Consider the following 27,995-nt stretch of genomic DNA (forward strand, 5'->3'; position numbering starts at 1 on the left):
AGCCCTGACCCGCTACATAGCCCCCACCTAAGGGGTCAGTCGTCCCCGACGACCCCATTACCCCACACAAAGTCATGCAAATGTCCAGGTGCCTTCTTTTGGCGCACCGGCCGGTCACGGTCACTCGGGTCAGAACATGGGGTGCCACCATCATCCCACTTCTGACACCAATGTGGCGAGCTCAGACAAGGAGGAGACGGAGGTATCGTTTGGTCTTGCTTCCCGTGAGCTAGCCAGGGAGCACAGCCGTTTATTGACATCTGCAGAAGAACACTGCCGCTAGCTAACTGCTCAGCGCGGCAACCGCACAGCAACAACAACACACAGAGCGCCCTCTGACTCCGGAAGGACACACCGTCGCAGCGAGAAGGCGTCACCCGTCACTATGGCAACATAAACAAAACATAACTGTACAAACAGAACCCCGAACAGCCCTGACCCGCTACAATATGCTGCCGAGAATATAGCCCAGAAGAAGCGTATAGTATAGCTTTTATTTTGGAAAGAGCCATTTCTCTGTAATAAACTCTCTTTTCCAAAGATGAGCGATTCCTCAATCAGATACAGGTGTTACCGCGCCAGATCCGCGGCCCCGAACCGTAGTAAGGAAACCTCTGGCAGTTACTTGAAGGTTCCGTAACTGACTCGTAGCCGGAAACAGCTTACTATACAGGTCAACTCCGCTAGCAAAAAGATCGAAGGAGGCGTAGGAAACTGCTTCACCGAACTTTATTTCTTCTCTAAGGCACGAACACCGCGTACAGTGGGCTGAAACAGTTTACTCACACCGAGCATCGCCGACACAACTCTGGCTGTCGAGGGAGTTATTATATTCCTTTTATTTATTTTCTTTTCGTCTCTTCTGTAGCTAACCGTTACTTTTTCCCCTTCTCCGCTCTCTCTCTTCACACACACCAGGCAGTCCCGCTACACACATCCCGAATACATTTCCCATCAGGCTTCATCCTTAAAGGGCCATGCCTGTAACACAGGGCTTGCAAAATCGCTAGCCCGACGCCCCGGGGCTCGCGAGCTATTGTCGGGCTATTGTAGGAAGAATATATGTCAATGCTTTTGCATTCTTTCAGAAATGTAGCTGGGTAATTAGGTCATTGGCATCGGTGAGCCACTGTCAATATGTGACATATTGAAATCGCGTTTGAATTTGCGCTTGTTTTTTGCTTTCACTTTGCAATCGCGCGAACTGTGTATAGAGAGCGACAGTACTGATTGGTGAGTGATGATAATTTGCGCACCAATTCCTCTGACATCGTCTTATCAATCGTTAGCTTACTACGCAAACATGACGAGTGAAATCTCCCGCAGCAAGCTTAAACATATGAGAGGTTGATCGCGCAGAGAATCGCTGACCGTTATGTGTGTGTGTGTGTGTGTGTGTGTGTGTGTGTGTGTGTGTGTGTGTGTGTGTGTGTGTGTGTGTGTGTGTGTGTGTGTGTGTGTGTGTGTGTGTGTGTGTAAAAGCAGCAGGATATATATTTTAGTTCTGCTGAGCCAAATAAGACAGGTCAGGGTGAAGAAGTTATGACAAATCAGACTATAAGGCAAAAAGAAAGTGCAGCTTTATGGTTTCATGGACAAAAGAATTTCTGTGGCTGCAATATGACGAGCTAAATAACCAGGGCTGCACATAAGTGGTCCGCAGGTGGGCATTCGCTGTGAAAAAAAAAAAAAAAAAACGCGCACAAGATATGAAGTTGCAACGCGTGTTTGCATGCATAAGATTTTCTGGAGGAGGACAGACATTTGTTTAAAACTCTTAAAGATGTCGAAGAAGCTCCTTTAAGCAATTACTTTGGTGTTCCTCTACCTCCAAAGAAATGTCAGAAGGAGTCCGAACCACAAAAGAAGCGCGTATTCTCGGAAAAGTGGTTGCAGGAGGTGAGCTGGCTTCAGACAAATGATGAACGCACAGAGATGTGGTGCGGAATGTGCCGTGAAAATCCCACTCTAGTGGACAAAAACAGCCTTTTATATGGACGCAAACGCGCGTTGCAACTTCTTATCTGGTGCGCGTCTTTTATTTTGACAGCGAATGCGCACATGCGGACCACTTATGTGCACCCGTGTAAATAACATAATGTTCTGCCGGGTGTATTGTTGGTTTTCTCTCGATTTCTGAGTCGACAAGCGTCTTTGTTACTGGGACCAGTCATTTTAAGAAAGGCCCCCATTAGAACCCATGAGAAATGCAAGAAATGCATTATTGCTCAGTCTGCAATATCTTTCCCAGAACAAACACCAATTGCAAATAACATACTAAAAATAAACCTGAAAAATCTGTTTATAACAGCGTACTATGTTGCAAAGAGTGAACTAACACTGGCAAAATTTAGCAGTCTTTGCAAACTTCAAAAAGCAAATGGCCTCGATCTTGGTTCCACTTGTCTCTTACCCGTGACTTCAGTGGAAATTTCAAATTCAGGATCTGACACAGACTGATTCATGTCCTACACAGTTCTTACAAGTTCATAGAAATTTCTGTTCAATTAGAATCAAGTATTTGAGTTGATGATTGTAATTTTTATACAATGTTGTAATTTGTTTTTCAACAATTTTTTGATTAATGTTTTGTTTCCTTTACAATATTATACTTTAATATATAATATTGTAAAGGAAACAAAACAGGAAACAAAACATCAATCAAAAAATTGCTCTTTTTTATTCGGGCTACTTACATTTATTTTGGGCTACCAAAAACTGAAGAGTCCCTGCCCGAAGGGCTACCAGGGATTTTGAAATTTTGAGAGCCCTGAGATATATTTATTTTTTTAATTACTTTTGTTTCAGCAACATTAAATTTAAAAACTGTACTTTTGAGTTAAAATATATATTTATAATTTTAATAAATGACAAATTAAAAAGGCATGAACATTTTTTTGTATCGAAAAAATATCGAACCGTGACACCAAAGTATCGAACCGAACCGTGAATTTTGTGTATCGTTGCACCCCTAGTTTTTAGGTACATTTCTACACAGAGATCGGTTCATAAGGAAAACTGCAGAGAGCACGAGAGCACCTGCATCTTTGCTCATTTTACTCAGCGCGCACATGGAGCTCTGCAACACGATACGTTATTTTTATGCATTTTACTTTTTTTATCGCTCTACAATAGGATCAGTTATAGAAAACTTTGAAATGTCTAGTAGTACAACGATGTTTAGTGTTAGTATGTGTGTAGTAGTGAGTAGTAATGTGTGTATTCTTACAGCAAAAAAGAGCAACGTGACCATTTATAGATGTGGTGCAGATGCAGCAAGTTCATTAACATGATTGGAACCTGATCCCTGCTGATCCCCATGTTAATGATTTGACTGCACAGGTTTATATGGTGGAATCATTCTTTATAAAGCAGCCCTGCTCTGGATGAATCCTGAACACAACCCAAGCTCTTTGATTTACTCTGAGAACGACTCCCTCGACTTCCAAGACCCCTCGGAGCCCGCTCGTTTCTAACACAGTCCATTGCCCTCATATCAAAACCAGTTGACATGCAAATTTGCGCTGCTTTTGGTAGATTGCATTGGTCATTATTTAAAAGTACCAAGTCTTACATACGTACATACGTATATTGAATGTGACACGTGACACAAACACAAATGGAGAATGTAACATTGCATTTCAATAAATGTAATATGAATGAAAATCAAAAGAATTGGGACAGACTTAGATTTTTTTTTAAACATATAGATGTTAATAATCGTTGTTTGTGAAACGATGTTCGTGCAAAGTTTCGTTTAAATTTGCACACCGATTAACTCTTTAAAGCCGGTCGGAGCGGGCTTACCATCAGGGCTTTATGAGCCTATACTGGTGTTTTTAAAAGTTATGTTTGACTTTATGACTTTCTGTGTCGTTTCTGGGATGCTTAGGACTCATATTGCACTGCTGGAAATAGTTTATTTTGATGCACATGCTGTTTTTTTTGCAAATTTGCATTGTAAGATTTATTTTCGTTTTTTCCTGCAGTATATAAAAATTGGTGTATTTCAAAAATAAAACTATGAAGACACTTAAAATAAATTTCCTGTGGTGGTAAACTATTTTGTGCAACTTTTTTGTATTTACAGTTTTGAGGGATAAGCTTCTTAAATTTCTCTAACTAGAAATATATGTTAAAAAAACAAAAACAATTTTCAATTTTTTTGTAGTTTATTGCACGTTTTTGCAATTTATGTAATTACTATGCACTTAATGCAGACATATTATTAAAATTTGGGCTATAATGGTTGTATTGATGTATATCAACTTGAAATGCTCCCAAAAATGGCTCCACAGCATGTAAAAATATAATATAAGCTCTGGCGCACTTGGTTCTATGGTCGGTCTTAAAGGGTTAAGGAAGACATGAATACAGACTTATATAGATATGTTATAATCAATATAGCTGGCTGACTGTGTGTTCATAAATTAGCCATATAACCTGCCACTCCCACATACTTGCAGCTTCAGCATCACACCAATTTGCCCTGCTAAGTAAATCTGAGGCCAAGCGTGCTGTGCAGTGAGAGCTTGTGTGTGAATCTGTGTCTAATCCCCAAACTGTCACTAGAGGGAGCCATCACACCATCTTTCTTCCACTAGCAGGCCTTCAGTCTGTTCCTAATGTGTCATTACATCACTTAACGGGAATTCATGAAAGCACCTTAACATTTAGTTCACTGTGTTAGCAGCTTACTCTTTCGACCATATGATCCTGGCCCCTGGCTGGTTCATCTGACTCATGGGCTAAGAGTGGTGACTCACACTGGGAAGAGTCATCCAGCTGCTACCTTACAAGAAATGCGCCCTCATGGCGGAACTTCATATCACCGCTTACGTGGCTAATGTTAACGGGCGCTTCGTGACATCATACCGAGCGTGCAGAGCTGGTCGATGGCTTTGATGATGCGTTCGCACTCCTCGGCGCGTGTGCGGCAGCCCCATTCACCGTCCAGGGGAACGTACAGCAGCTCCTTCTGCTCCTCCTCGATGAGCGGAACACTCTGGCCCAGCTCATCCGGAAACGTGGCTGCAAAGACATAAGGACAAAACTGTCACAACTGTAAGCTGTTAAAACTGAAGGAATGAGTTCTTTGTTGTTTTTCAGATGAGCACCGCATTTCAGATTCCTACCATCATCGGGGATGGGTTCCATATCCCAAGGACTCATCTTCTCTGTGTCTCCATTATCCCAGCTGGATGGGAAACAGGGTTGGATTATAATCATCATCATCATCATCATCATCATCACATTGTAATCTTAGTATTTTGTTAGTTCTTTTGTATTTTACAAAGTCGGCATGTAGTATTGAGCATACCGCTTCATTCTTTAACAAGGTTTCAAATAATGAAGCGCTCAGTAAACATACAATATATGTATCAGTGGTTCAAACTGTAAAGTCACAGCAATGCAAAAGGTATTTTTTCCAAGCCACGAGGTGTTTCGTGCAATAGTGAGGGAGATGCAGCATAATCACAAGCAGCTATCTGTCCGAGTTTGTCCAAGCAAGTAAATTCCTGTTAAGTGTTAATGGGAATATTTTAATGACAAATATTCTGTTGGTGTTTCAGGATGTAAGAACCTGAAATCGTTAAATAATAGTATTCACTATTATCTTTTTGTACCAGGAGACCAACTGGACAGTAGACAAAGTGGGAACTGATTGGAGGGTTTCACACTTTTGTAACAGCCAACATCAAAGAAAACAAAGAAGACCAAAAAAAAAAAATCCTGGTTGAAATTTCTCTGACTCATAGCGTGCCATTTTTGGGGGAAGTTTCATGGTGTCACTAAGAGGTGGCACTAGCTCTATCAAGTATGCCTCGTCTACGTTATCGTATGCCATTGTTGTACATGACTGTAGTGGAGTCTAGTAGAAACTGTCTGGTGGTGATTACATCATCTATACTTTGGCTTTCTAACCTACTGTTTCAGCGTCTCAGAGATATTTCTGGCATTCAGAGGAAAAACACGTCAAGTATGTAGTGACTGTCATCATCACCTTTGAATCTGATGACAGTCAATGTGACACTTTGCTCCTCTTTACTTCCTTTTCCTCACCATCACCAGCGAGTTCTTCTGAATGTGATTCATGTTGGTCTTGTTTGCGTCATCCCTTTGATCTAATTTCTTTGTTTCTGTATGCATCTCTGCCTGTGCACATTTTTGTTCTTATATAGACCGTCTTGCAGTCTTGCCGATGCAAGACGGTCCTACCTAATGCGAATGCAACGGATTTGCTGTCATGCCAAAAAGAAGTGCAACCCTGCTGAGAATAGAGCAAATCCAAGCTGTGGTCATACCAGACATTGTAGCACTGGAACAAGCTGTCAGGATACTGGGACTGGTAGGGCTCCTGGCTCTCAATGGTTCCAAACCACCAGGCATCATCGATCACTGACCGAAACCTGTCACCTATGGAGACATCACATTACTACAGAGAACTCTGCAAAAAAGAAAATGAATGTCATATACGATATCATTTATATTTGAGTGAAGTCGCACTGCAAAGGTAAAACTGACCTATGCGCCACTGCCTTTTTCTGGCGTTGTCAAACTGCTGCCGCAACACCAAGAAGTCGATTACATCAGGCATGTCGTGGTACCTGCAAGTAGTCAAGAGATTTGTAGTAGCGGTTCACTTCTGTATGCATAAAGTATATGCTATCTGCTGTCAGGAAATATTACTGCAGTCAGTGTTTTTATCAATAACCTCTTGTCTTGTGTAAAGATATGAAACCTTGCTGAAATGTGAGTTTTATAACTGCCATGTTGCAAAGTTGAAGAGAGACCATATAACATGATATAAGACAAGAGTCCCGTAGTGTTTTAGAAAGAGTAATGACGTCGGCTCATCTTAAAAGCTGATAAATGTTTGGCATGTATTGCAGTCTGTTTAAACTCTTTTACAACAGCAGTTATTCCACAGATGATTTTAGCCAGAGCCAAAGAAAAACTATCAGTATTTATAAAACAGCACACACATTTTTGTTTCTCAACTCAGAAATGAACTTTTCTACTTCTTAAAAGTATCAACCAAATTAGTACTGCCGAGTACTGATTTGCATGCAATCAGCTGGTGCCAAATTCGGGTATTAGAACACATCTGGACGAAAGGAAGATGAAGAGCGAGTGAGACCATGTGCCGTTAATTCAGTTATGTGTCAACAATCACACAGGCCAATGGCAGCAGCGGTGTGCAAAAAGCAGCCTTGGGTGGGGCTACGCTTTTCAAAACGCAAAGCAGGCGACACAAAGCTGGCCGTGACAACACATCTAATCTGGGGAAGCACCTTGTCAGACTCAAGAATACATCTAAAAGCTGTGGAGTGTTTGACATCTTGAAAGCCAAATACACCAGAGGTCTGTTGCCAACATATGAGCCACTGAACCCACGGATGATGGTCGGGACCCTACATCTTCTTCAGATAATTAGGTAGCTGGATAAAAATGTTTTATGTATTATTTTACAAAAAGCTGTACTGGAAAAAGGTATAACTGGGAAACAGTCCCAAATTCCCCAAACACCGGCTCTGGTACCAGCATTGTTTCAAACGTGAAAGGTACCAAACCCTATTGTTAGGGTAACTAAGTAAGATAACAGAGTTGCATTCTGACTTGCAGTCAGAGGCCAGATATGAGTCAGGAAAAACCCTGTACTCTTATGTGGAGGCAGAGAGAGACACTTACTTCATAGAGAAAGATCCCCCGGTTAATTTTCCAGTGTCTGGGTCCAGAAACGCCAACTTCAGGCAGCACAGCGTGGGCAAACCCACCTCATACTTGATGCCAACTATCTTCATCAACTCCTGCTCCTAAATGCCACAAAAAAGACATAACGAGCATGTTTGAGTTCTCAAGACAAAAAAATTAAGCAAACCATCCTGAAAGTCTCGATTAATGATTCCTCTTTCAGTTATTTCTTGTTCTTTCCTACAGGAAAGCCCCAAGTCAAGGGTTTGGTGTGTTTTTTTGTTTGTGTGTAGGGTGCAGGTTTGTTTCCAGCTGAGAAAAAGTGAAACTTAAAGATAGAAGTCTGGCTGTACAAAATACTAAGAGAAAATAAAAAGACGTCGTAGAAGAAAACGCTGCATTTCATACACTACAAGCAGCACATTCACAAGGAAGCACACTGTGCCCGCAATGCATTATGTTCTGCTGTCTGCACAGGAATTGCTATTTCAGCTTCCTCACGCAGAAGGACAGAAAAAAAATGAAATGTATACCAAATATAAAATGCAATCCTATAAACTGTTGCTCTCAAGTATTAAAGTGTCTGAAGTTGGTGGCTTTTTTTCATTCTTCCGTAGACAGCTCCATATGCAGTTTCATAACCTTTTTTTTATGCTCGGTAGACATTTGTCTTTCGGTAGAGAGACGTTTTTAGGAAAGAAAAAATAAGATTAAACTAGGAGTGTGAAACCAGACGTGTGGCGGAGATAAAGAAGCCACACCGGTGAAAGGTTTGCAGCAAAAATCCTGTCGAATTTTGCATTGCAACAAAACAGCAGTTAATGATTACACTAACATGTGCGTGAATCCCTGGGTCCTGCTATGTATTCCTAGGAGGACAGTGTCATTTTTTTTTTTTTTTTATTTGCCTTATTTTGTTTTAATCGTGTCCCGTCTGGCAGCTTTTGCAATCACAAATAGGAGCTGAGCGACTGTCGTGCCAAACACATTTTGCTTTTCCAAGATCAGCTCTATAAAGTCTCTATAGGATCTTCTTGTTCAGGGTTTAACTGTTTATTTCTTCATTTCTATTCATGTTATTCCAGTTATTACATTCAATGGGGTATACAGTATGACACGGGTAACAAATCAACACTCTTCTAGTGGTGTGTGTGTGTGAGAGTGTGAGAGAGAAAGAGAGAGAGTGTCAAGTGTGAGTGTGTTTGTGTGTTTTTGTCACCAAATGTACTTGAAAATGAGGGTGGAAAGCTGCAATGATGGCCCTCAAGAGCTCAGGCAGACAGAGATGGATCCGGGAAAACTGGGTAATCCCCATCCCTGCAGGACAAGAAGGGAGGGCCTAGATGGGGCGCCCAAAGCCAAGGGGCGCGAGTCCCAGATGACCAGAGGCAGCAGGCAGCCGACTCCACTAGAGGCCAGTCATACTAGCGTGAGCCGAGATCAGGGCTCCATGCGCCAAAGAACCACCCGGCAGATCGCGGACCACCAAGGAAGTGGGTCAACGACCACGCCAGAACATCCAGCCACGCGCACCAACAAATATCCACATCCCAGTGGGAGGGGGTAGCAGGGTGAACCCCTCCATACACGACCATGTCCCACACGGACCAAAGCTCAGCAAGCCCACAGCGTCTTTTTTAAAAATTTCTCATGGGCTCGCCTTTTTACCTTTGGATGTCTACATTCTTAAAAGAGAAATGTCACTGAAAATATGACACCTTCAAAATGTCAGTGAAGCCAGGATATAACTGCGGTTCACTGCATATTTAGGAGAGAGGCAGCGCTTTTCAGAGAAACGCTGCTTTGGTTCGGATTTTACTGTCAAACTGTTTCTTACCCGGAGCTCCATCTTGTGCCACGGCTGCTTCTTAGGATTGATGCTGTAAATTTTTTTCTGTTTGGCCATCTCCACGTAAGCTTCATGGCCCTGTCTGAAGTAGTACACCTGCACACACACACATATGCAAAAGAATTAACGGCTTTAACTGCACTTGTAAATTCCTTTGGTGCGCGTTTGCAATGTAATTACAACGACATGGCATAACTGCTCGAGATGTGCCCTTTTGTTTTCATGGGTGTAATGACCGTTAATGCCACATGAGGTCTCTGACTTGTGATGCAGACTTTAGTCCTTGTTGCCATGTAAAACATGACCCTGTGTTTTGGTGTGAGCAGACATGTGGTGAAGATGCGGTCGGCGTGTACCTCGTCGCCCATCTGGGGTATGTAAGGACATCTCCGGGGGACCGTGTCTGTGATCCAGGCAGAGGGAAGCCATTCCTCCAGAGTTAGCCCTTGCTCCTGAAACTGCGTCCTCTGCAAGACGCACAGCAGAATAAATATGACACGTACACTGCTTATAATCCGGCGTGAAGCAAAAGACCTGACTGAATTAAGTTAGTTCATTCGTCAGCTTCAAATAACTTCGGAGAAGGAAAATGCAGTTCATTACTGATAACAAACCTTCCTCTTCTCCTTTGGCTTCTTCTTCTTTGGTAATGCGCCATCTTTATCTGCTTTGTCTTTCTTCCTTTCCTTCTTCCCCTCCCTCTTCTTCTCCCCGTCCTCCTCTGAGCCGCTGCTTTTCTTCTTCACTTTAACGCTCTTCTTGGGCGGTTCAAGGTTGATCCCGGCATCGGCTGTCCAGTCCGAATAATCGCTGGAGTAATCGCTGCAAATACATCACGGGGCCGAGATTAAACACACAGATGTGCGGCGTCTGCTCGTGCCGCATTCTGATTTGCATTTAGTGTGCGAACGCATCGTCGGGAGATGAGTGACGTGATAAATTGGAGATGCGCTCGGTGTTTCTTACCTCGAACTACTATGCTCATCTGGCCAGGGCTCCTTCTCCTCTTCATCCTTCTCCTCCTCTGAGGAGTGCCCGTTTATTTGCCGTACCTCCACCTCTCCCTGAAAACACATACAAAATTAAATTAGGACACAAAAGCAAATGGACAAAAAAAAGACAAAGAAAGACAAAAATCATTATAATAAAATGTAAAATCCTCAGAACATCAAAACTTAAAACTATTCACTAAATTCGTAACAATGCAGTATGAATATGTACCTCTGAGGTGCTATCATCCTCATCTGCAGCCTCAGCACTCTGCCGACTTGTCTCCTCCATAGCAGCGCGGGTTTGATAGCCATGGTTACCTTGGCTCCTCCTCGCTTCGTCTACCACACACTCTGATGTCGGATGAACCTGGAAAAGCAAAGAACGGAGCTGAGTGTAACCAAAGTCCTGCGTTTGAGACATTTCTGGTTAAGAAATTAAAAAATTAAAAGAAAAAATCATAATAAAACAGCCATAATCTAGTCGAACAGCTATGCTCATGAACTCACCCTGCTCTCCTTGGGGAGAGAGTGGAGAGTACGTCTTCTCCTTTCTGACTGATAAATATTGATCTCTTCCTCTCCTTTAGCTTCACGCCAGTTCACTTGTCTCCTGCACACACACAGATCACGAGGTTCGTCATATTTAGGAGATCCTGTGCCCCAGAGAATGTGAGAACGTGTTTGTGTACATATCTGTTTCAGGAGTTACCTGACAGAGGCTTCTTCGAGCTCAGGGACCAGCACCCTGCGGCTCCAGGCTACCAGATCTCCCTCTGTGGCCATTTGGCTGCGAGGGGCGTTGCTGTGCATCTGGCGGACCCCCTCGATCTGCCCGCTGCGCCGTAGACCCACGTTGGGCGGGGAGTGCACCTCAGTGGGAGATCCCACAGATCCTGAGGGGTGGGGGAGGAGAGATAGGGTTTCACTTAAACTGTTGGGGAACTGTTGCACAGCACTAAATAAATGATGAGCCCACTAGCAAAATCTCAGAATTATTTCCAGTAGACCTTCTGTTAAGGTGTGACATATGGGACACTTCAGTGCATCACAGTAGAAAACTTTGATATAAAATGAGAAAGTAATGAGAAATAAATTGGAAAAATCTGTAACTAGAAATTATTTGAATTATCAATAATAATAATTAAATCTGAGATTCTGAATTTTAAAAAATAAATGAAACTCATTGATTACATAAAACCCACAGAATTATCTGCAGTTTTCTTCCAAAACCAGAAGTTTAAAGCTCAAGTTCATGTTTTTCTTATTTAAATTATTTTTTAAAAAAAGAACAATTTTCCATTTATTTTATCTCCCGTGATTAATCGACTAATCACCAAGGACTCAAACACAATTGGTTTGCATAGGTAAGAAATAGGAGTTTAAAAAATACTTTTTTAAAACGTGACTTCAAATAGTAGAGAGTCGATTATTAAGTATTTTAGGAGCCCATCAGCTAATCTGCTGACTCTGGGGACATAACACAGGGGCTCAGGTGCAGCCAGTAGATATACAGGCTGAGACGACCAGTCACTGCTTAAGAATGCAAATAAATTTAATGCAGCTAGTAAAAAGCTTAATTGTCTTCAGCTGATGGTTTTGAGACTGAACATTTTTTTTGTCTCCACACTGGCCGTTTACCAGCATGTACCCATGATGTCTGATGTCACTGGTCAATAAAACCAACACCACAAATGGAAGCTGGGACAAGCTTTGTCTACAGATGTCTTCATCTTTACATGCAGATATCAGTTATTAAGCCACCGACTGATGGAATCTATAAAGGGAAAAAAAGTGTTCTTTCATAATGCAGTTGGCTCACACTCTATTTTCATGTGCTACCACGGAGCACCAGAGCTGAGGACACAAATAGTTCTGATCTTCTGTACTCATCACTCTGAGAATTAATTGACCAAATAAAAAATCATATCCCACAAACACACATTACCTACTCTCAGTGTGCTCTGTGAAAACAGGTTCCCTGCATTCACTAACTCTTTGAATCAGGGGGGGGTTATTACATTTCCTGTTTAAAATTCCACTGAGACACTTATTTACATAATTGCAGTTGTTGCAAATTATGCATTATTTCATTGAATAGTAATAAAAAAAACTCTCTTCACGATCCACGAATCATGTTGTCAACCTAAAGGTCTGAGAGAACATAAATAGTGGCTGTAATACATGTGCTGTTAATTCTACGAATTAATCAATCACAGCAAACACGTCTGCTTCAAGTGTAAGATGATGCTCCAACATATTAGTGCTGCTATGGATAGATGTGAATAATGACTGGAATCCAGGAAAATGAGAACAAAAGAAATTTGGGTGGGGAATGAATCAGAATAAACAGTCAGCATCGCTTTAATGTCATGACTCCTACCTCTGCTGGACCTGGTGTTTGAGGCAGCAGCAGAGATGTCATTGGTTCCCAGTCTTTGGTCCTGTTCCTGCTGCAGCCTCTGAATCATGGTGTCCAGAGGACTGGGACCATCCACCGCCTGTTCACTCACCACTTGATTCAGGCCTGCCAGGAATAGCGCAAAAGTGAGAGAGAGAGAATTTTAAAAAATGAGCTTAAATCCAACCATTGTTACAGCCATGACGAATACAACTGCTGCCTAATAACTTAACTATCTCTGCTGTGCCTTACTAACACATTTCATTAACTGCTGATTGCTTCTGTTTATATCCCAGCCAACAGCCTTATGAACTCTAATCTTAATTGCCATTGCTACTGTAGTTTCAATAAAAGCCTCACATTGAGCTCATTTAAAGACAGATAAGATTATTGTCAGGCTATGACAGCACAGACAGATGGTCTCTGATAAGACAGAAGACAGCATCACCTCCAGGCAAATATCTAAAGCGCATAAGCAGAACTCCAAAGAAAGAGGTCTTATTTCAGCCTGAATACCTGAGGAAGTGACCCCCATCTGAGGAATCAGCTGCTCATCCCTGCAGTCCTCCCTTCCGGGCACCAGCCGCTGGTATCTTGGTGGATGTGGATTCCCATCCACATCCACCAGGAAGGGAGGGGGCATTAGGTGTGGAGCTTGCTGAGTTTGTTCGTCCAGCACGTAGTTATTGGCATCCCGGATCAGTGGCCGGTAGTCGGTATGGAAGAACATCTGATCTGCTATCTGAAACAGTTTTGAGGTTGAGAGGGTGCGGCGCTGTTGTTATTACTAATAACATGCGATGAGTTGTCGTGTATGTGCATAAATATTGCAGGTCAGTTTACCTTGTCGTACTTGCTGCTGGAGCCGAAGCCAAAGATGAGCAGGTGACCGTGGGAATCGGTGGCTGCAAAGTGCTGCCCATCTGGACTGCATTTGCAGTCGAACAGCGCTCCGTGCCCTTGGCCCTCAATCTATCAAGGGTGAGACAGAGTGGAGGGGAAATCTTAAAACTGCACTGTAGCTATTTGAACTGCATGGGCACAACCCACTATTAATGTCTTGTCAGCAAGCCAGCAGAATTGTCCAGAAAGAAATATGCACACAAAGAACAAACATCAAACAGTTTGTAGCACAACAGTAGCCTGTTTATGCAAACCGACAGGACACCTGCAGAAAGCAAAACTTCTTCAACAGGAAATCAGCAAGAAACCCCTGACTGCTCTGACCGTCAGCCAGCTGCTGCTTTTGGTTTGATCTGCGGGTTTTCCTTCATTCTCACAAAGGCTCCATTCAACTACAAGATGGAAATATGCCAAACTCAAACAGCACATAGACTACTCAGTTTTATACACCTTGCATGTGTTTTTGCCCAGCTGGATGACAGAGTTGTTGGAAATTAGCACCATAATTTTGCTACAATAGAAATACCGATTCAAAAGAATTCAAGCTTAAAAGTGAAACCAGGGCATCCTGTAAACAGCCTCTGCCGTCCTGCACTAGTGACATCGTTCAGAGAGTCTGTGCAGCAGGTATGGGCCTCAACAGCAACTTTGAAGCCGTGCGGTTTAGAGGGGACCTTGTTTCTGTGGGCTATGAGTGGGCTGTGTCCTCTGTTGGTGCTGGTAGTGGTCAGTGAAATTTGTTTTATCGAGTCCAAAGTCACCACAGGTGTGTACCAGGAGATTTTAGACCATTTCATGCTTCCACCCACTCACAAGCTTTATGTAGAGGGAGCTCTCCCTACCCCACAGCGCCCAAACGACTACCAGATGATTCGCTGACCATGTTATCACAATGTTATTACTGTGTGAAGGCCCCTATAACAGCAACCTGGGATTCAACAACACCTCAGCAGTGCCCGATCTGATCACCTCCATCCCAGCCCGCAGTGATGCAGTGATATGCAGGCAGCGAGTTTAAAAATGAACATACTCTCCAGAGGCTGGACCGATCTTCAGGGTTCAGACAGCTTTAAAAGCTACGTTATTTACATCACTGTGTAAAGTCAATGAGAGCTGATCTCTCTAATAGGGTCATCTCAGGCACTCGGCTCTGACAGTAAGCCACACCCACCTGCTGTTCACATTTTCTGCTTAAGAGGGGCAGCCAATTAAGAGCAAGGCATCTTAAAAGCAGAGGGAGGAGGGAGTTAACAGGGCTTGTTGCAGGCAGAGGATGAAGTGAGGGGGTGCACTAAGGCCCGGTGTAAGATAATTAAGGATTATGCAGTTCCCTGCCTGTGTGTCCTTTCTGCTTGTGCTAATCTTACTCTACATTCACCTTTACTCTTCAACCCTCTTTTGTGTTTTTTTCTGTCCACAGGGAGGTTTTCAAAGTTTGATCGGACCCAATGAAAAAACTGCTTCCTCCTTACACTGCTGTAGTAAAATTATTTTTCAAGGCATTGTTTTTTATGTTACTGCTGGGCATTTTTGACTTACTACTTTACTTTCCATGTATCTATCGTCCCTATTGTTGTTCCTCCAACCAAAAGACCCATTCAAAGCTAGGAAAAACCCTGACAAGAGGATGCTTTTCAGGAGAAGTCTCACAGCAGGTTTCAGCCTGAAACTTGGGCCTTTTCACATGCACAAAGACTTTGTGTTGTTAAGCAACACTATTCACTGTCTATGACCAACACCAAGATTTGGCCAAAGGACCAGCTCACTATGTGAGTCACATGTTCTGGGAATGTGGTTAATGCCGTCCTTGGTTACCATAGAAGCAGGAAGCAGGAAATACTACAATAATTAAAGCACTGGATAAATTTGTGGAGTGGCATATGTGATTCATTTTGATGAGAGAGCCACGAAGGCACGAAGGGAAGTGAGAACAGTAAAGAAAGCAGAGCGAGAAAGTGAAAGTATAGAGTTGGGAGAAGGTCAACAGCGGGTGAAAGTGAAATAAAGGGTGAGACGAGGAGGGGAATGGGAAAAGAATGTGTGTAAGAGAAGCAGAAATATACCTGATAAAACCACATATATATGCAGATAAACAGAGAAAATACAGTTAAAAAAAGTGCAGGGAGAGGATTGAGATCTGGACACTTGTGAATGAAACAGAAGCGAGTGAAAGGCGATGACACGCGGGCGAGGAGACGTTCTGTGGACGAGACGCTCACCATGTTGAAATAGGAGCGGATCTTCACTCCTCTGGCTAGATCCCACACAATACAATTCCCATCATGCCCCGCTGAGAAAAGGATTCTCGGATCAAAGGGATGTGGCTCCAGAACAAACACTTCATCCTCGTGACCCTGTCGACCAACAACACGAACATCTAGGATTAGATTAAGAAATAAGAAAAGAGAAGCAACAGCCAAACCTGACTTTTTATGCTTAAGCCCACACACAGCTGAGCATATTTTGCAATCCTCTCACTGTCAGTGTGCAAACCCACATGCTTTTTAAGTTAACAAGTAAAAAATTCATATTCATCTGTTTTTTGTTTGCTTTTTATATACACTGTTTTCAGGCAGCTATCAAATGTTCCAGTTTTATCACTGCGTCACCAAGGAGACTCTGACAGCGTGTTAGCAACTAGATTTCTGATCAAAAGATAAAGTAAAAATGATGAAAACAAGGCCAAGAGCTAAGTAGTGAAACAGCAGCAGCCTAAGATGACCCTAACAGCAACACCGTAATACAGAAGAGTTACTTGAGTACAATGTTTAGTTTGTTAACTGACAGGAAGACAATAACTTAAAGCAGAAGGATGGCATCTCCATAAAACCACATGTCTGGGTGACATTAAAGCTTGGTTGGCTTTAAACATTTAAAATTTTAATGAAAAGAAAACAGAGGTGTTGGTGTTTGGTGCTAGTGGTCCCTGTGAGTCCTCCTCTGTTGATTTGGGATGCCTGGAAGTTTATTTTACATCTGTTATTACTGACCTTTGTCCAGCTGTTATCATTTAAGGCGACTGGCAAGAGTGAAATCTTTTCTTTCTAGGCAGCATTTGGAAACAGTGATCCATGCTTTTATTCCTTCCCGTCTGGACTACTCTAACTCACTTTGCGTGTGGGTCAGTCAGTCGTTGCTCTCACTATGTCCTTTAGAGTTCATCTTAATATTCTTATGTTTGTTTTTAAACAATCACAATCTAGCCCCGCCTTACCTCTCTGAGTTTCTACGTCCCTACACACCCTGTCCGTCTCTTAGGTCAGCTGATCAGCTGCTCCTGAAAGTACCGAGATCCAAGAGGAAGCTCGGAAGGGGCGGGGCTTTTTCTATCATTGCTCCTAAATTATGGAATAACTTGCCCTTGCACGTTAGAGAGGCCCCTTCACTGTCCACTTTTAAAACACGTCTTAAAACCCATTTTTATTCTTTGGCTTTTGACCGTAGTGAGACTTAGTTTCTCTTGGAATTAAATTAGTTATTAACTAACTAATTAATTATTTTACTTTTTTCTTTTATTTGGCTTTTATTTATATCGTATGTAATTTTATTATTTAGTTCTAACGTACAGCATTTTCCATCAGCAAATCAAAAATTCACAACACAACATGGATGACTTATTCTGGAAACAGCCTACACAGCAGCTGCTGAGCCATATCACTCATGTGTAGGGATGGGTACCGGTATCCGGTGACATAAACGGTAGTAACCAGACCGAAAAGCAGCGCACATTTCGGTGCTTTTTTTTCCTGAGATGTCATACACTTTGGATTCTAGCCAATCATTTTACCTTTGCAAGCGGGCCCAGGTACGTACGTTCTTTTAGAGCAGAGCTACAGATTAAAAATGCCCAAGGCGAAGTGGTCAAAAGTCTGGCTGTACTTCACAGCAAAAGATGCAAACTCAGCAGCCTGCAACAAGTGCTTTAAGGTGGTACTGTGCAAAGGAGGTAACACCTCGAATCTGATGAAACACCTGGCGACGCATAGTGTTTCTTTAAAAGCCGAGAAATGCACCGTATTTGATAGCTTGCTGCAAGAGCTCACACCGAGCACATCTACTGCGCGTGTGGTGCCTATTATCGGACCCGGAGTTAGCAGCATCCCCCAAGAACCAGAAGAGGAGAGTCCTGGCCCCTAGCCCTGCCAGTGTAGCAGAAATGATGAGGATGATGATGCAGCAGCAGCCGTTCTTCTCTGCGTGAGTCGCTTAATGTTGTTCGTGTGTAATTTACGTTGAGTAGGCTAACCACGTTATTACATTAATGCATGTAAGGTGAACTAGCAAACATCATCATAGCTACATGCGACTGTCTTCTTGTTTGATGGCAGATGTTCCCTTCACCCTGGCCAAAAAGGCTAAAATGACCAAAGAAAAAGTGGAAAACAGCTAAACATGAGAGGTTTTTGGATAAAGTTTGTGTTTTTTCCATTGTTTAAGCACTGCTTCCAGCTAAGAGTGATGCCATAAATCCCCTATAGCTGCAGAAAAGGCTAACATTGTTATCTTTTTACAAAAAAACAGCTGAACATGAGAGGTTTTTGGACAATGTGTGTGTTCTACATTCTTTGAGCACCGTTTAAGCACCGGCACCGTTTCAAAAGTACCGGTTTGGCACCGGTATCGGATAAAACCTAAACGATACCCATCCCTACTCATGTGCTAATAGGCTGTATGTCTGCAGGGCTTTTTAACTCACAGCATCCGAAAAAGTGAAAATTTGTAATAACATCAACATGTGGATAAGTGAATAAGAGGGTTTAACCTCTGAGGGCCATGCATGTGTATACAGTGTGAACTGGCAGTGTGTTGTGGTCCAGTCAACAGTGATCTGAGCTGTTACAGAATAACACACAACACTGAACTACGATATTATGATACACATCTTTGTTTGTGTCCGAGTGTCAAGTCACCACATACCATCAGGACATGGACCAGATTTCCAGTGATGGAGTTCCACACTTTCAACGTCAGATTGTTGGCCGCCGTTATCACTGTGCTGTCATGGCGATCCCATGCCACCATGGTAACCTTCAGCTTGGTCACCTTGTCTTCCAGCGGCGGAGGGTTGTACTTCCTGAGGGGGAGAGCAGTGATGCCGTTCAGGACTAACTGAGGTCTTTCTAGTTTAGTTTACACATAAAAATCAGACACAGAGTCGTTGCCAAAGGTATTAGCAGCAGCATCACTCCAAAATTCAAATTTTTATTCATTTCCAATAAAGGTTCATCTTCACCATATCACAGAAACATGGAAGAAATCATCTAAATAAAAACTGAGCAGCATACTGCATGAAAAACAAACTCTGTGCTACTGCCAAATGTTTTGGCCATGACTGTGTATCAAATATGAAAATACTGTAAAAACAAAACAAAAAAAGTAGACGCAACAAAAAATGAAACGCATCTTTTTCTAACTACATTAGTTTTAAGTTTAAAAAACTCCACTGTCCTTTCCTTTTGAGGAATGTATTCTATTTTCCTCAGTCCCTTTTTACACCGTTAATGAGGAGCCAGACCAATCTGACAGTTAAACCTTATCTTTCTGCAGCTTCAGATAATTATTCACAACCCCAGCTGTTCCTGTTTACATAAGAAAGATGTGAAAATCAACACATCCAAAACATCCCAATACTTTTTGCTGCAATTCCCTGACCCAGACTTTCTTTATTTTACAGACCGATTGTAGGAGCAATGGTTATAGATTTAACTCTATTAAATACTTCAAGTAACTTCTTGTATTATCCAAGTTGTGGGCATTTAGGACTTTTTTTAGGTTTTGTTTTAGTTGACCTCGTTGCTGCATTAGGTTTGTTGCGTTTGTTCAGGCAACAAAGACATAAACAGTCTGTCAGTGTACTCTACTCATGCACCGTCTGGGAATAAATCTATACTCTGTCTAGGAGCAGTCAGGTAATCAATCACCATGTCACACTTTATCCCACAGGTGTGAAAGAGATTTTTCTTTAACTTAACAATGCAGCTTCTCTATATTATGCAGTAGGTCATTGTACTTTAAATACATAAAAGCACGTGTAAAACACTTCAAAACTCTGCATTTTTCATGAGAAGAATTCATCACACACTGTAGCGTTCAATGCAGGTGATTGATTATTTTAAAATGTAAACTGACATCATCACCTCCAGGATGATCCCAGCTCACAAGGTCTTTATTCCAAGCACAAAAGCACTAATGGGAAGGCCAGGCCTTGACGGCAGTGCAGAGACACATACCCGGGTAATTTGGTCTGCATGTCCAGCAGAATGCTCTTCCAGCCCTGAGGGTGAAGCTGCCAGATCCGAGCTGTACCGTCCCTGCTGCCGCTCACAAACCTGCAACACAAGCGCGCGCACACATTTATGTGAATGAAAATATAACACTTACTTTGAGATCAGCTTCCTGCAGTAAAATGGTTCCCTCCGTCTCCACACATCAACAGTAAATACATGTACCCCCGGATCTCCACCTCTACCACCCTGGCTCTTTGCATACACCGTCTACACCTTCCTCCCTGCTTAGATTACAGCAACCCAGGGGAATTACAGCTGAGCTTGTTTTTCTGCACTCCGTCTAGTTTAATATGTCGCGCACAAGCACAAGTGTGTGTCTGAATGTGTGTTTGTGAGAGAGAGACACACACAAAGAGTGTGTGTTAGACATTAAGCAAAGCTGCTGACATCATCAAGTTATATCACAGCACCGCGAGGTTCACAACGCAACAGTGGTGCAGAAAAATTAACTGCAATAACTATGTACCACACGCACACACGTATAGAAATGCAATCTGTGTAAACTCACCTGTCACTGCAATGTGAAAACTGGATGCTGTCAACTTTGTCCTAAGTGGGAAAATATGAGAGAGAAACGTCAGCGCAAGCCTATTTCTTATTTAGTTAGGGTTAAACTGTATTTTCAGCAAATTAAAAAATGTCAAATAACTCGTTCATCTCAGACATTTTCAATTACAATTCCACGTTTCATTGACAAGAACAATATTTGTGACAAATCATTTCAAATCCACCTTTAAAATTGACTACTATAAGAGCAGCTTTGTATTTTTCACATTTCCAAATAGATATTCCAATTTTTTATTTATCCTCTCAATTCCTCCTCTTTGGCTCTCTTCACAAACTGAAGGTCTGAACAGCAGCTGGTGCTCATGATCAGAGCAGTATGTCTGGAATAACTATATCCACTCTTGCTGAGATCATACACAGGCAAGAGTGGAAAAAACTGTCTGAAAATGAGCACTGTTTGTGCACATGTCGTATTTGTTATTTGAAGCATCTGTGGTTAGAAGAGTATATACAGGACAGAAAATAAGGAAGACTATTATAGGTCTGCTTCAGATGTTCCTGAGGAGGTTGATATATGGCTGAAAACTTCAGAAGCCAGCATGTTTTTTTTGCTTTTATTGTTAAAATAAATCAAACTGAAAAATCAAGAGGAGCTTTCACTGAAAAAAATAAAACTATATCACAAACAGTAAGAAAACTATAGCTATAGAGCTACAGCTACAGATTTGATCATTTTTAGTAATATTCTCAGAAAACTAGCTCAAATCGTAAACTTGTTCAATAAGCCAACACAGTGCGCTTGGATTAAAGCTGTTTTTGTAGTAACTAAATAATAAATAAATAAGTACGCTGACTCACCGTATGGGACTCAAGCTCAGAGATCTTTTCTGGTTGGCCTGAGCCAAAGTAGTATACCCTGATGATGTGGTCTGTGCTTCCTGTGGCGAGGAACATACCACCTGGATGCATATATTTTTAATAGAAAGAAAGAAAAAAGATTAGGGTAATATTTGTTTCACATTCACTGGTTTACCTCGGGGACATTGGTATACATTAACTATTTGCAAATGTGCGTGCTTTTGCAAACCAGTAATATTTCTAACCCTTAAAATAGAAATACCCACAAAAAACAGACCACAGTCATTCCACATTTACTGATAAGGAGCAGCAGCCACACAAGTGGTGACGCACAATGTGTGCTGTTCTCCAGTTAGTCTGAGTGAGCATCTTGTTCTGTTTCTCTGTCAGTGCTCTGGAAGCATGCATAAAAAAACCACAGCGAGCTGCGTTCACCTGCGCTGAAGGAGGAGCAGATCATCTGGACGCCGGGTCGAGAGCGCTCTGTGAATTTACTGGGCCTCTGACTGGACGCACACACAAACACACACACGAGAACAAAATCATTTATAACACAATTTAACACAAAGAACCACCACCATGTGTTTTTAATAGAAAATGTTTTACATTTTGGCGTCTTGGCTGAGTTTGGCGTGCTTTACATACTGCACCTAAACATTTCTAAAACTGGCCAGTTGGCCATTAAATACAGAGACAATTATAAATTCATGTGTACTTAAGATCAATACAATCAAACTTTTACACAAATAAGCCTCTTTCAGACATGCACTCCTTTCCATTCGTCAAAATTTATCAACTTCATGTCTCTTTTTAAAAAACAAAAAGACCGTGTGCGACCGAGTAATTATTTCAGTGCAACACATGCCTAAACTGCAAGCAGTCGAATTTACGTAATAAGATTACACCGCACTGACTTCCAAGGGCGTGCACAGGTTTCTGGCCAGTATATAGAGACCCATTAATGAAGCACAGGCTCTCTGCATCGAGTAGCAGAGACAATATGGGGACAAGGTTCACAGAGAGGTAATATGAGCGTCAGGAACAAGCCAGTGCAGGTAACAATAAGGAAGAAGATGCAGGAAGCTCAGATCAACTTCTAAAAATAAAAATAAGTCTTTTTACTCCACTGAAAACTACGTGTCATCTCGTGCCAAATATCGCATCCAAACCGTGGCTTTCTACATCGCGGCTGCGCAATTCACTGAATGAGGCCGTGAGGAGCATGAGCTCAAAAAGTGACCTTTATCTGAATGACAGAACGCTGTCACTTACAGATTGATGAGGACAACTGTGTTATGTATGCCGTGTCTGAAAAGGAGCTGCGATGACGTGCTGACAAAATGCTTGATGCACAAAGTGTGAGAAATGTTTGTGCAGGTGAGACCGTGTGTTTTTCTCACCCAAACTTGAGTGTCCGTGCATCCCACTGCCAGAAGCAGATGGTGCCATCAGCTCCAGTGGAGGACAGGTAGCGCTTGGAGCCGCTACAGAGAGGAGAAAACTGCAAACACAACCAATCAGAGATTAGCGGAATGAACAGAGGACAAAGACACACACAAACACAGTCGCTCTCACTGGGCACTTCATTAAGTATACCTGTTTGTCTGCTTTTTAAAGCAAATATGGAATCAGCCAATCGCATTGACAGGCTACAGCAGCAGAAAGACTACATGAGTGCCACTCCTGTCAGCTACGAACAGCAAACTGAAGCTACAATTCTCATGGGTTCACCAAAACTGGAAGAATATTGCCGGGTCTGATGAGCATCAATTTCTGCTGTAACAACCAGATGCTGGGTCAGAATTTGAAGTCAACACATATTCTGATGGCTGCTTTCAGCAGGACGATGACACAAAGCTCCAATCATCTCAAAGTGGTTTCTTTAACATCTCGGTGAGTTCACTGCCCTCAAGTCAGCCTCCACAGTTACCAGATCTCAATCCAGCAGAGCACCTTTAGGATGTGATTTTTAATACAATGCATGTGCAACAAATCTGCAGCAGCTGTGTGATGGTATCACATCAATATGGACCAAAATCTGTGAGGGATGCTTCCAGCATATTGTTGAATCTCTGCCATGAAGATTAAAAGCAGTTATAAAGGCAAAAGAGCGTCCAGCCAGGAGCAGATAAGGGTGACTAACAAAGCGTCCAGTAAACTGAAAGCAGTTGCACAGATAAAACTTGACACAAGTTAAACTGTGTGCTGTAAACACAAAAACATTTATATAGATATATATTGCCTGTTAAGTAAAAACCTAGCTTTCTACAGTAAAATGCAGTTGCAGTTTGTGGTGGCTTCTCCCAGTCTGTAAAGAATATGAAATAAAAACAGCTTTAAAACAATACCTGCAGTGAGGTGATGGATGCTGCGTGTCCCTCCAGGACAGCCAGAGGAGCGCAGGTTTGTAAGCACCACACTCTAATGGTCTTGTCACAGGAGCCGGCGGCAATCATGGTGTTCTCATAGCTGACGGCCATGTCGGAAATCTCGGCAGCGTGGCCGCGCAGGGTTGCCAGCAGACGCCCGTCATCTGTTCCCCAGATCTTCACGAGACAGTCATCTGAGCCCTGGGACAGAAAGAAAACACCACCGCACATGAGTGAAGATTCACATTTGAGATCAGCGCATCTGCTTCTGGGAAGACAAATTAAAAATGTGAAGTTGAAGAAGATTTCCAAAATCTATCTGGGCACGCTGCAGAGCAGGACTCTCAGCAAATTGGCAAATGTGGAATACAAACAGAGGAGGGAAAGAGACTCTTGAAATGTAAAAATAGATCAATGATTAATTTGCTTTTTGACAAAAAAGCTACAATGAACATCTCAAGGCACTGACGGTGCATTTGCATGCACTGTAATCAGCTTATTATTAACAGGTAAAGAGAAAAAGACCGCAGCTGGCATGTAAACACATTCCCTGGCTAATGTTATCAATGCAAAACAACAGTGAGCACTGCCAAATGAACACGCACACTGTTACTGTGGTCTGAGAATATCTTAGGCTGATTACATTTGACTCAGTAGACTGAGACTGGATGTGATGACACAGAGTTGGTTTTACACACATGAGAACTCGACTGTTAGAACGGAGGGACAGAAAATAGATCAGGCAGGAACCAACTCATCTCCTCTTACTTTGTAACGGTTTTGTAGCAAAGTAGAAGCAAATAATAATTCTATTAATATTTATAAATAGTTACCAAAAAAAAAGCTTTGTTAGTGAAGCATTTACAAGAATTGTTAGCTCAGATTCTCCTTAAACACTCATAAGTCTGCAATCAAAGTGCACGATCGAGTCTTCAATCGTGAAACCGCCTTTGGGGCGAGTGCCTGACTGCGATCCAACTCGCTGACGGTTAAAATGCTCGTGATTCAACACGTTGCCAGATCCATCTGTTTTTTAGTTAAGAGCTCAAAATTATTTAAGTAACAGGTAACCGTGATGAAGACGCGAAAGACACACAAACACAAATCCACTTGTTTTAAAAAGCCAGCGATTTCAGGATGTAACGCTTCATAAAATTAAACTTCTTCGCTTTAAAATAAGAATTTTTGACACGCTGAGGGTCAAACACTGTTAATGACGGTGTTTCATTTTATGTGCTCCAACATGCACCTGAAACCTTTTGAAAAATCATAACGCTTTATAAAATAACTAACACAGTGCTGTATGTTAAGTATCAGCTGACGTGTTGGTTGCCCCGAAAGCCTTGACCTTTTATAACTACAAAGCATTTTGGGAGACCTGCCACGCCGTCTGCACCACCATAGATTTAAGAGCAAAGTGCAATCCTCCCTGTTTCCTCACAACTACAGATAAGATTTTAACCACAGTCACAAGGACAACAAGCACAAACCAACTGCTCTCGATTTGTCTTTTCAAGTGACCACAAGAATTGGCTGTTTTTAAAATTATGTTATGCAAATCGATATAACTGACAGCAAAGCTGTTGTTGGACCAAACTTGCGTGCACTTGTTCACCGAACACAACGATCCCCGCGAATCTTTAGGGCGCACAAAATAATCAATTAATATGCCTGAAACAGCATAAGAGCCTGAGCAAAAGGACTGAAGAGATCTAAAAATAAGAACATATATAAATAAAAATGATCTCGTGATAAAAGGAGGGGGAAAAGTAGCAGAGAGAGAGGGGGGGGGGAAAAGGGAGAGAAAGTGAGGGAGAGCAAGAATGAATTTTAATTCTGGCACTTAGCCAGCGCCTCAGAGGAAACATTTTCTCCAGTTATGATGAGAAATAGCAAGATGAAGAGTGGGGGGGAGGGAGGAAGAGAAAGGAACAAAGGAGGGGCAGCATAGCATGAGGACGGGGGGAGAGAAAGAGAGAGAAAGAGAGATAACAGGAAAAAAGACACAGAGACACTCAATCTAACCCCCTCCTCCTCCTCCTCCTCCTCTCAGCAGCCAGCCATTTTTAGAGATTTAAGAAGTGAAAGCTGAAAATGGTGTAGAACAGCAGGCAGTGTTTGACTCAAGATTCCAAACAGAAGGACGGCGACATTAAATCAACATTGTCTCATTGTTCCTTCACCATTTAACACGTTACCAGAAGCTGTACCTCTCTCAAACTAGGTGGAAAAGGCATGCGGCAAATGTATACAACGGGCACCCAGGGGGCAAAGGTCAGCTTACTTCTTTTGAGATAAATGCTTTCACTTCATTACCCGTGATTATTATCATCGCACAGCTGTCTGAGTTTTTCCCGACGTATAACCCAACAGGTTATAGCTGTGAGTCACTGAGTAAAAGCGTCCTACCACAGTTAGGTAAACAGTAATTACCGCCTAGCAGAACCGTTACAGCATGAAACGCAGATGCTTGTGCATCTTGGTGAGCGAGCGGCACCTTGTAACAATCTAACACAGAATGCGAGACGTGACTCTAAACAAACACAGAGCCTCTCGTTCACAAGCTAATGTCAACGCAACGTCGAACAAAAACGCGCGTGGGAAAACTTACGGTGAAGATGCGTCGCCCCGTCCTGTCGAAGGTCACGCAGTACACGGACGACAAGTGTCCCAGGATCCTCTTGTGCATCTTCATGTGTGTGTACACGGCCGTGGGCACCAGCTGACGGAGACGGTAGGCGCCATTCAGTCGACGGCAGAAGCTCGTCTCCACTGGATGTCAAGAAAAACATGCACGTTAGTACGGAAAGACACGACTGTACAGATGTAAACGTCACTAAATATACATTAAATTGACAAAAGTCTCCACTCGTCTGCTTTCCCATGCACACTCCAATCTTAATGCAAAGAGTTTAATATCCTGTCAGTTTGGTACCATAACAGCTTCAGCTCTTCTTTCCACAAGGTTTAGGAGTTTGTTTATGGGAATTTTTGAGCGTTCTTCCAGAAGCACCTTTGTGAGGTTAGGCGCTGATGTTGGATGAGAAGGCCGGGCTCGGATTCTCTGCTCTGATTCATCCCAAAGGTGTTTTATTAGGTTGAGGTCAGGACTCTGTGCAGGCCAGTCAAGTTCTCTTCCACACCACACTCGATCTTCCATGTCTTTATGGACCTTGCTTTGTGCAATGGTGCGCAATCATGTTGGAACAAAAAGAGGCCATCCCAAAAGTTTTCCCCCAAAGTTACGAGCATAAAATTGTCCAAAATGTTTTGATATCCTGAAGCATTAAGAGTTCCTTTCACTGGAACTAAGGGGCTCCCTCAAACCCCTCAAAAACAATAATCCTGCCTCCGCCAAACTTTATACTTTATACTTGGCACAAAGTAAACCCAAACGCCAAACCCAGACTCGTCCATTGGACTCGTCCACAGAACACGACTCTGTTCCTCTAGAGTGCAGTGGCGCCGTGCTTTACACAACTGCATCCGACACTTTGCATTGCGCTTGGCGGTGTAAGACTTGGATGCGGCTACTTTCATGATGCATAACCGTTTCCATCAAGCTCTCTACACACTGTTCTTCTGCTAATCTGAAGGACACAAGTTTTTACAATAGAGCATAAGAATGCTGAAATATTTTAAAGTGAATTATTTTTAAAAAAAAGACCTCCATCTTTTCACTCTTGGACTTATTAAGATTGGCTTTGTATGATTCACCATTCAAAATAATCCTCATTTATCTTATTTATCCTCCGCAGCACAACCCTCTTCTGATTGGCTGTCCCTGACACACAGTAGGTTTGAATGTAGATGAGTAAGGCTCCTCTGCGCTGTATCTGATGCCGGTGGTATAGTTGCTGCATCTGCTAGTTTATAGAGGGTCTTTCGTCCTTCACGTTTCATGAGATGCTCTGTAGAGAAGTGTCCATGTGACCTGCAGTTTTTTGCAACCAGTGTGCCAAAATTCGCATGAATGCTTCAGATGGATTCCAAGAGGACTTGGGGAAAAAAATAGAACAGGAAGGACTACTCATCCATGGTGTCCACAGCTGTCCATGTGCATCTCCACAAGCAAGTATAATCCTGGACTGAGATGGTCGTACTGAGCACATCCACTCTCACTGACACTGACATCAG

At 42.4% G+C, this 27,995-nt stretch overlaps 1 protein-coding gene across 1 annotated transcript in view; it reads right to left on the bottom strand.

The window, feature by feature from the left end:
- Nucleotides 1-27,995, bottom strand: part of phip (PHIP subunit of CUL4-Ring ligase complex) — a 42,127-nt gene that overhangs the window by 9,569 nt on the left and 4,563 nt on the right. The window contains exons 7-30 of the mRNA XM_085383365.1: nt 26,470-26,630; nt 23,838-24,059; nt 22,890-22,990; nt 21,925-21,995; nt 21,490-21,590; nt 20,633-20,673; nt 20,068-20,166; nt 18,755-18,911; nt 16,057-16,191; nt 13,778-13,906; nt 13,451-13,676; nt 12,917-13,060; nt 11,246-11,429; nt 11,044-11,146; nt 10,766-10,903; nt 10,511-10,608; nt 10,159-10,366; nt 9,901-10,011; nt 9,533-9,640; nt 7,693-7,817; nt 6,526-6,608; nt 6,306-6,417; nt 5,136-5,197; nt 4,876-5,031 (exon numbers count right to left, since the gene is read on the bottom strand). Of these exons, the coding sequence (XP_085239491.1) occupies nt 4,876-5,031; nt 5,136-5,197; nt 6,306-6,417; nt 6,526-6,608; nt 7,693-7,817; nt 9,533-9,640; nt 9,901-10,011; nt 10,159-10,366; nt 10,511-10,608; nt 10,766-10,903; nt 11,044-11,146; nt 11,246-11,429; nt 12,917-13,060; nt 13,451-13,676; nt 13,778-13,906; nt 16,057-16,191; nt 18,755-18,911; nt 20,068-20,166; nt 20,633-20,673; nt 21,490-21,590; nt 21,925-21,995; nt 22,890-22,990; nt 23,838-24,059; nt 26,470-26,630 (3,075 nt within the window). The remainder of the gene's footprint in view (nt 1-4,875; nt 5,032-5,135; nt 5,198-6,305; nt 6,418-6,525; nt 6,609-7,692; nt 7,818-9,532; nt 9,641-9,900; nt 10,012-10,158; nt 10,367-10,510; nt 10,609-10,765; nt 10,904-11,043; nt 11,147-11,245; nt 11,430-12,916; nt 13,061-13,450; nt 13,677-13,777; nt 13,907-16,056; nt 16,192-18,754; nt 18,912-20,067; nt 20,167-20,632; nt 20,674-21,489; nt 21,591-21,924; nt 21,996-22,889; nt 22,991-23,837; nt 24,060-26,469; nt 26,631-27,995) is intronic.

Source organism: Rhamphochromis longiceps, linkage group LG15, assembly GCF_057381845.1.
Source record: "Rhamphochromis longiceps isolate RC_006_pf linkage group LG15, R_longiceps_female_GT1.1, whole genome shotgun sequence".
Classification (NCBI taxonomy): domain Eukaryota; kingdom Metazoa; phylum Chordata; class Actinopteri; order Cichliformes; family Cichlidae; genus Rhamphochromis; species Rhamphochromis longiceps.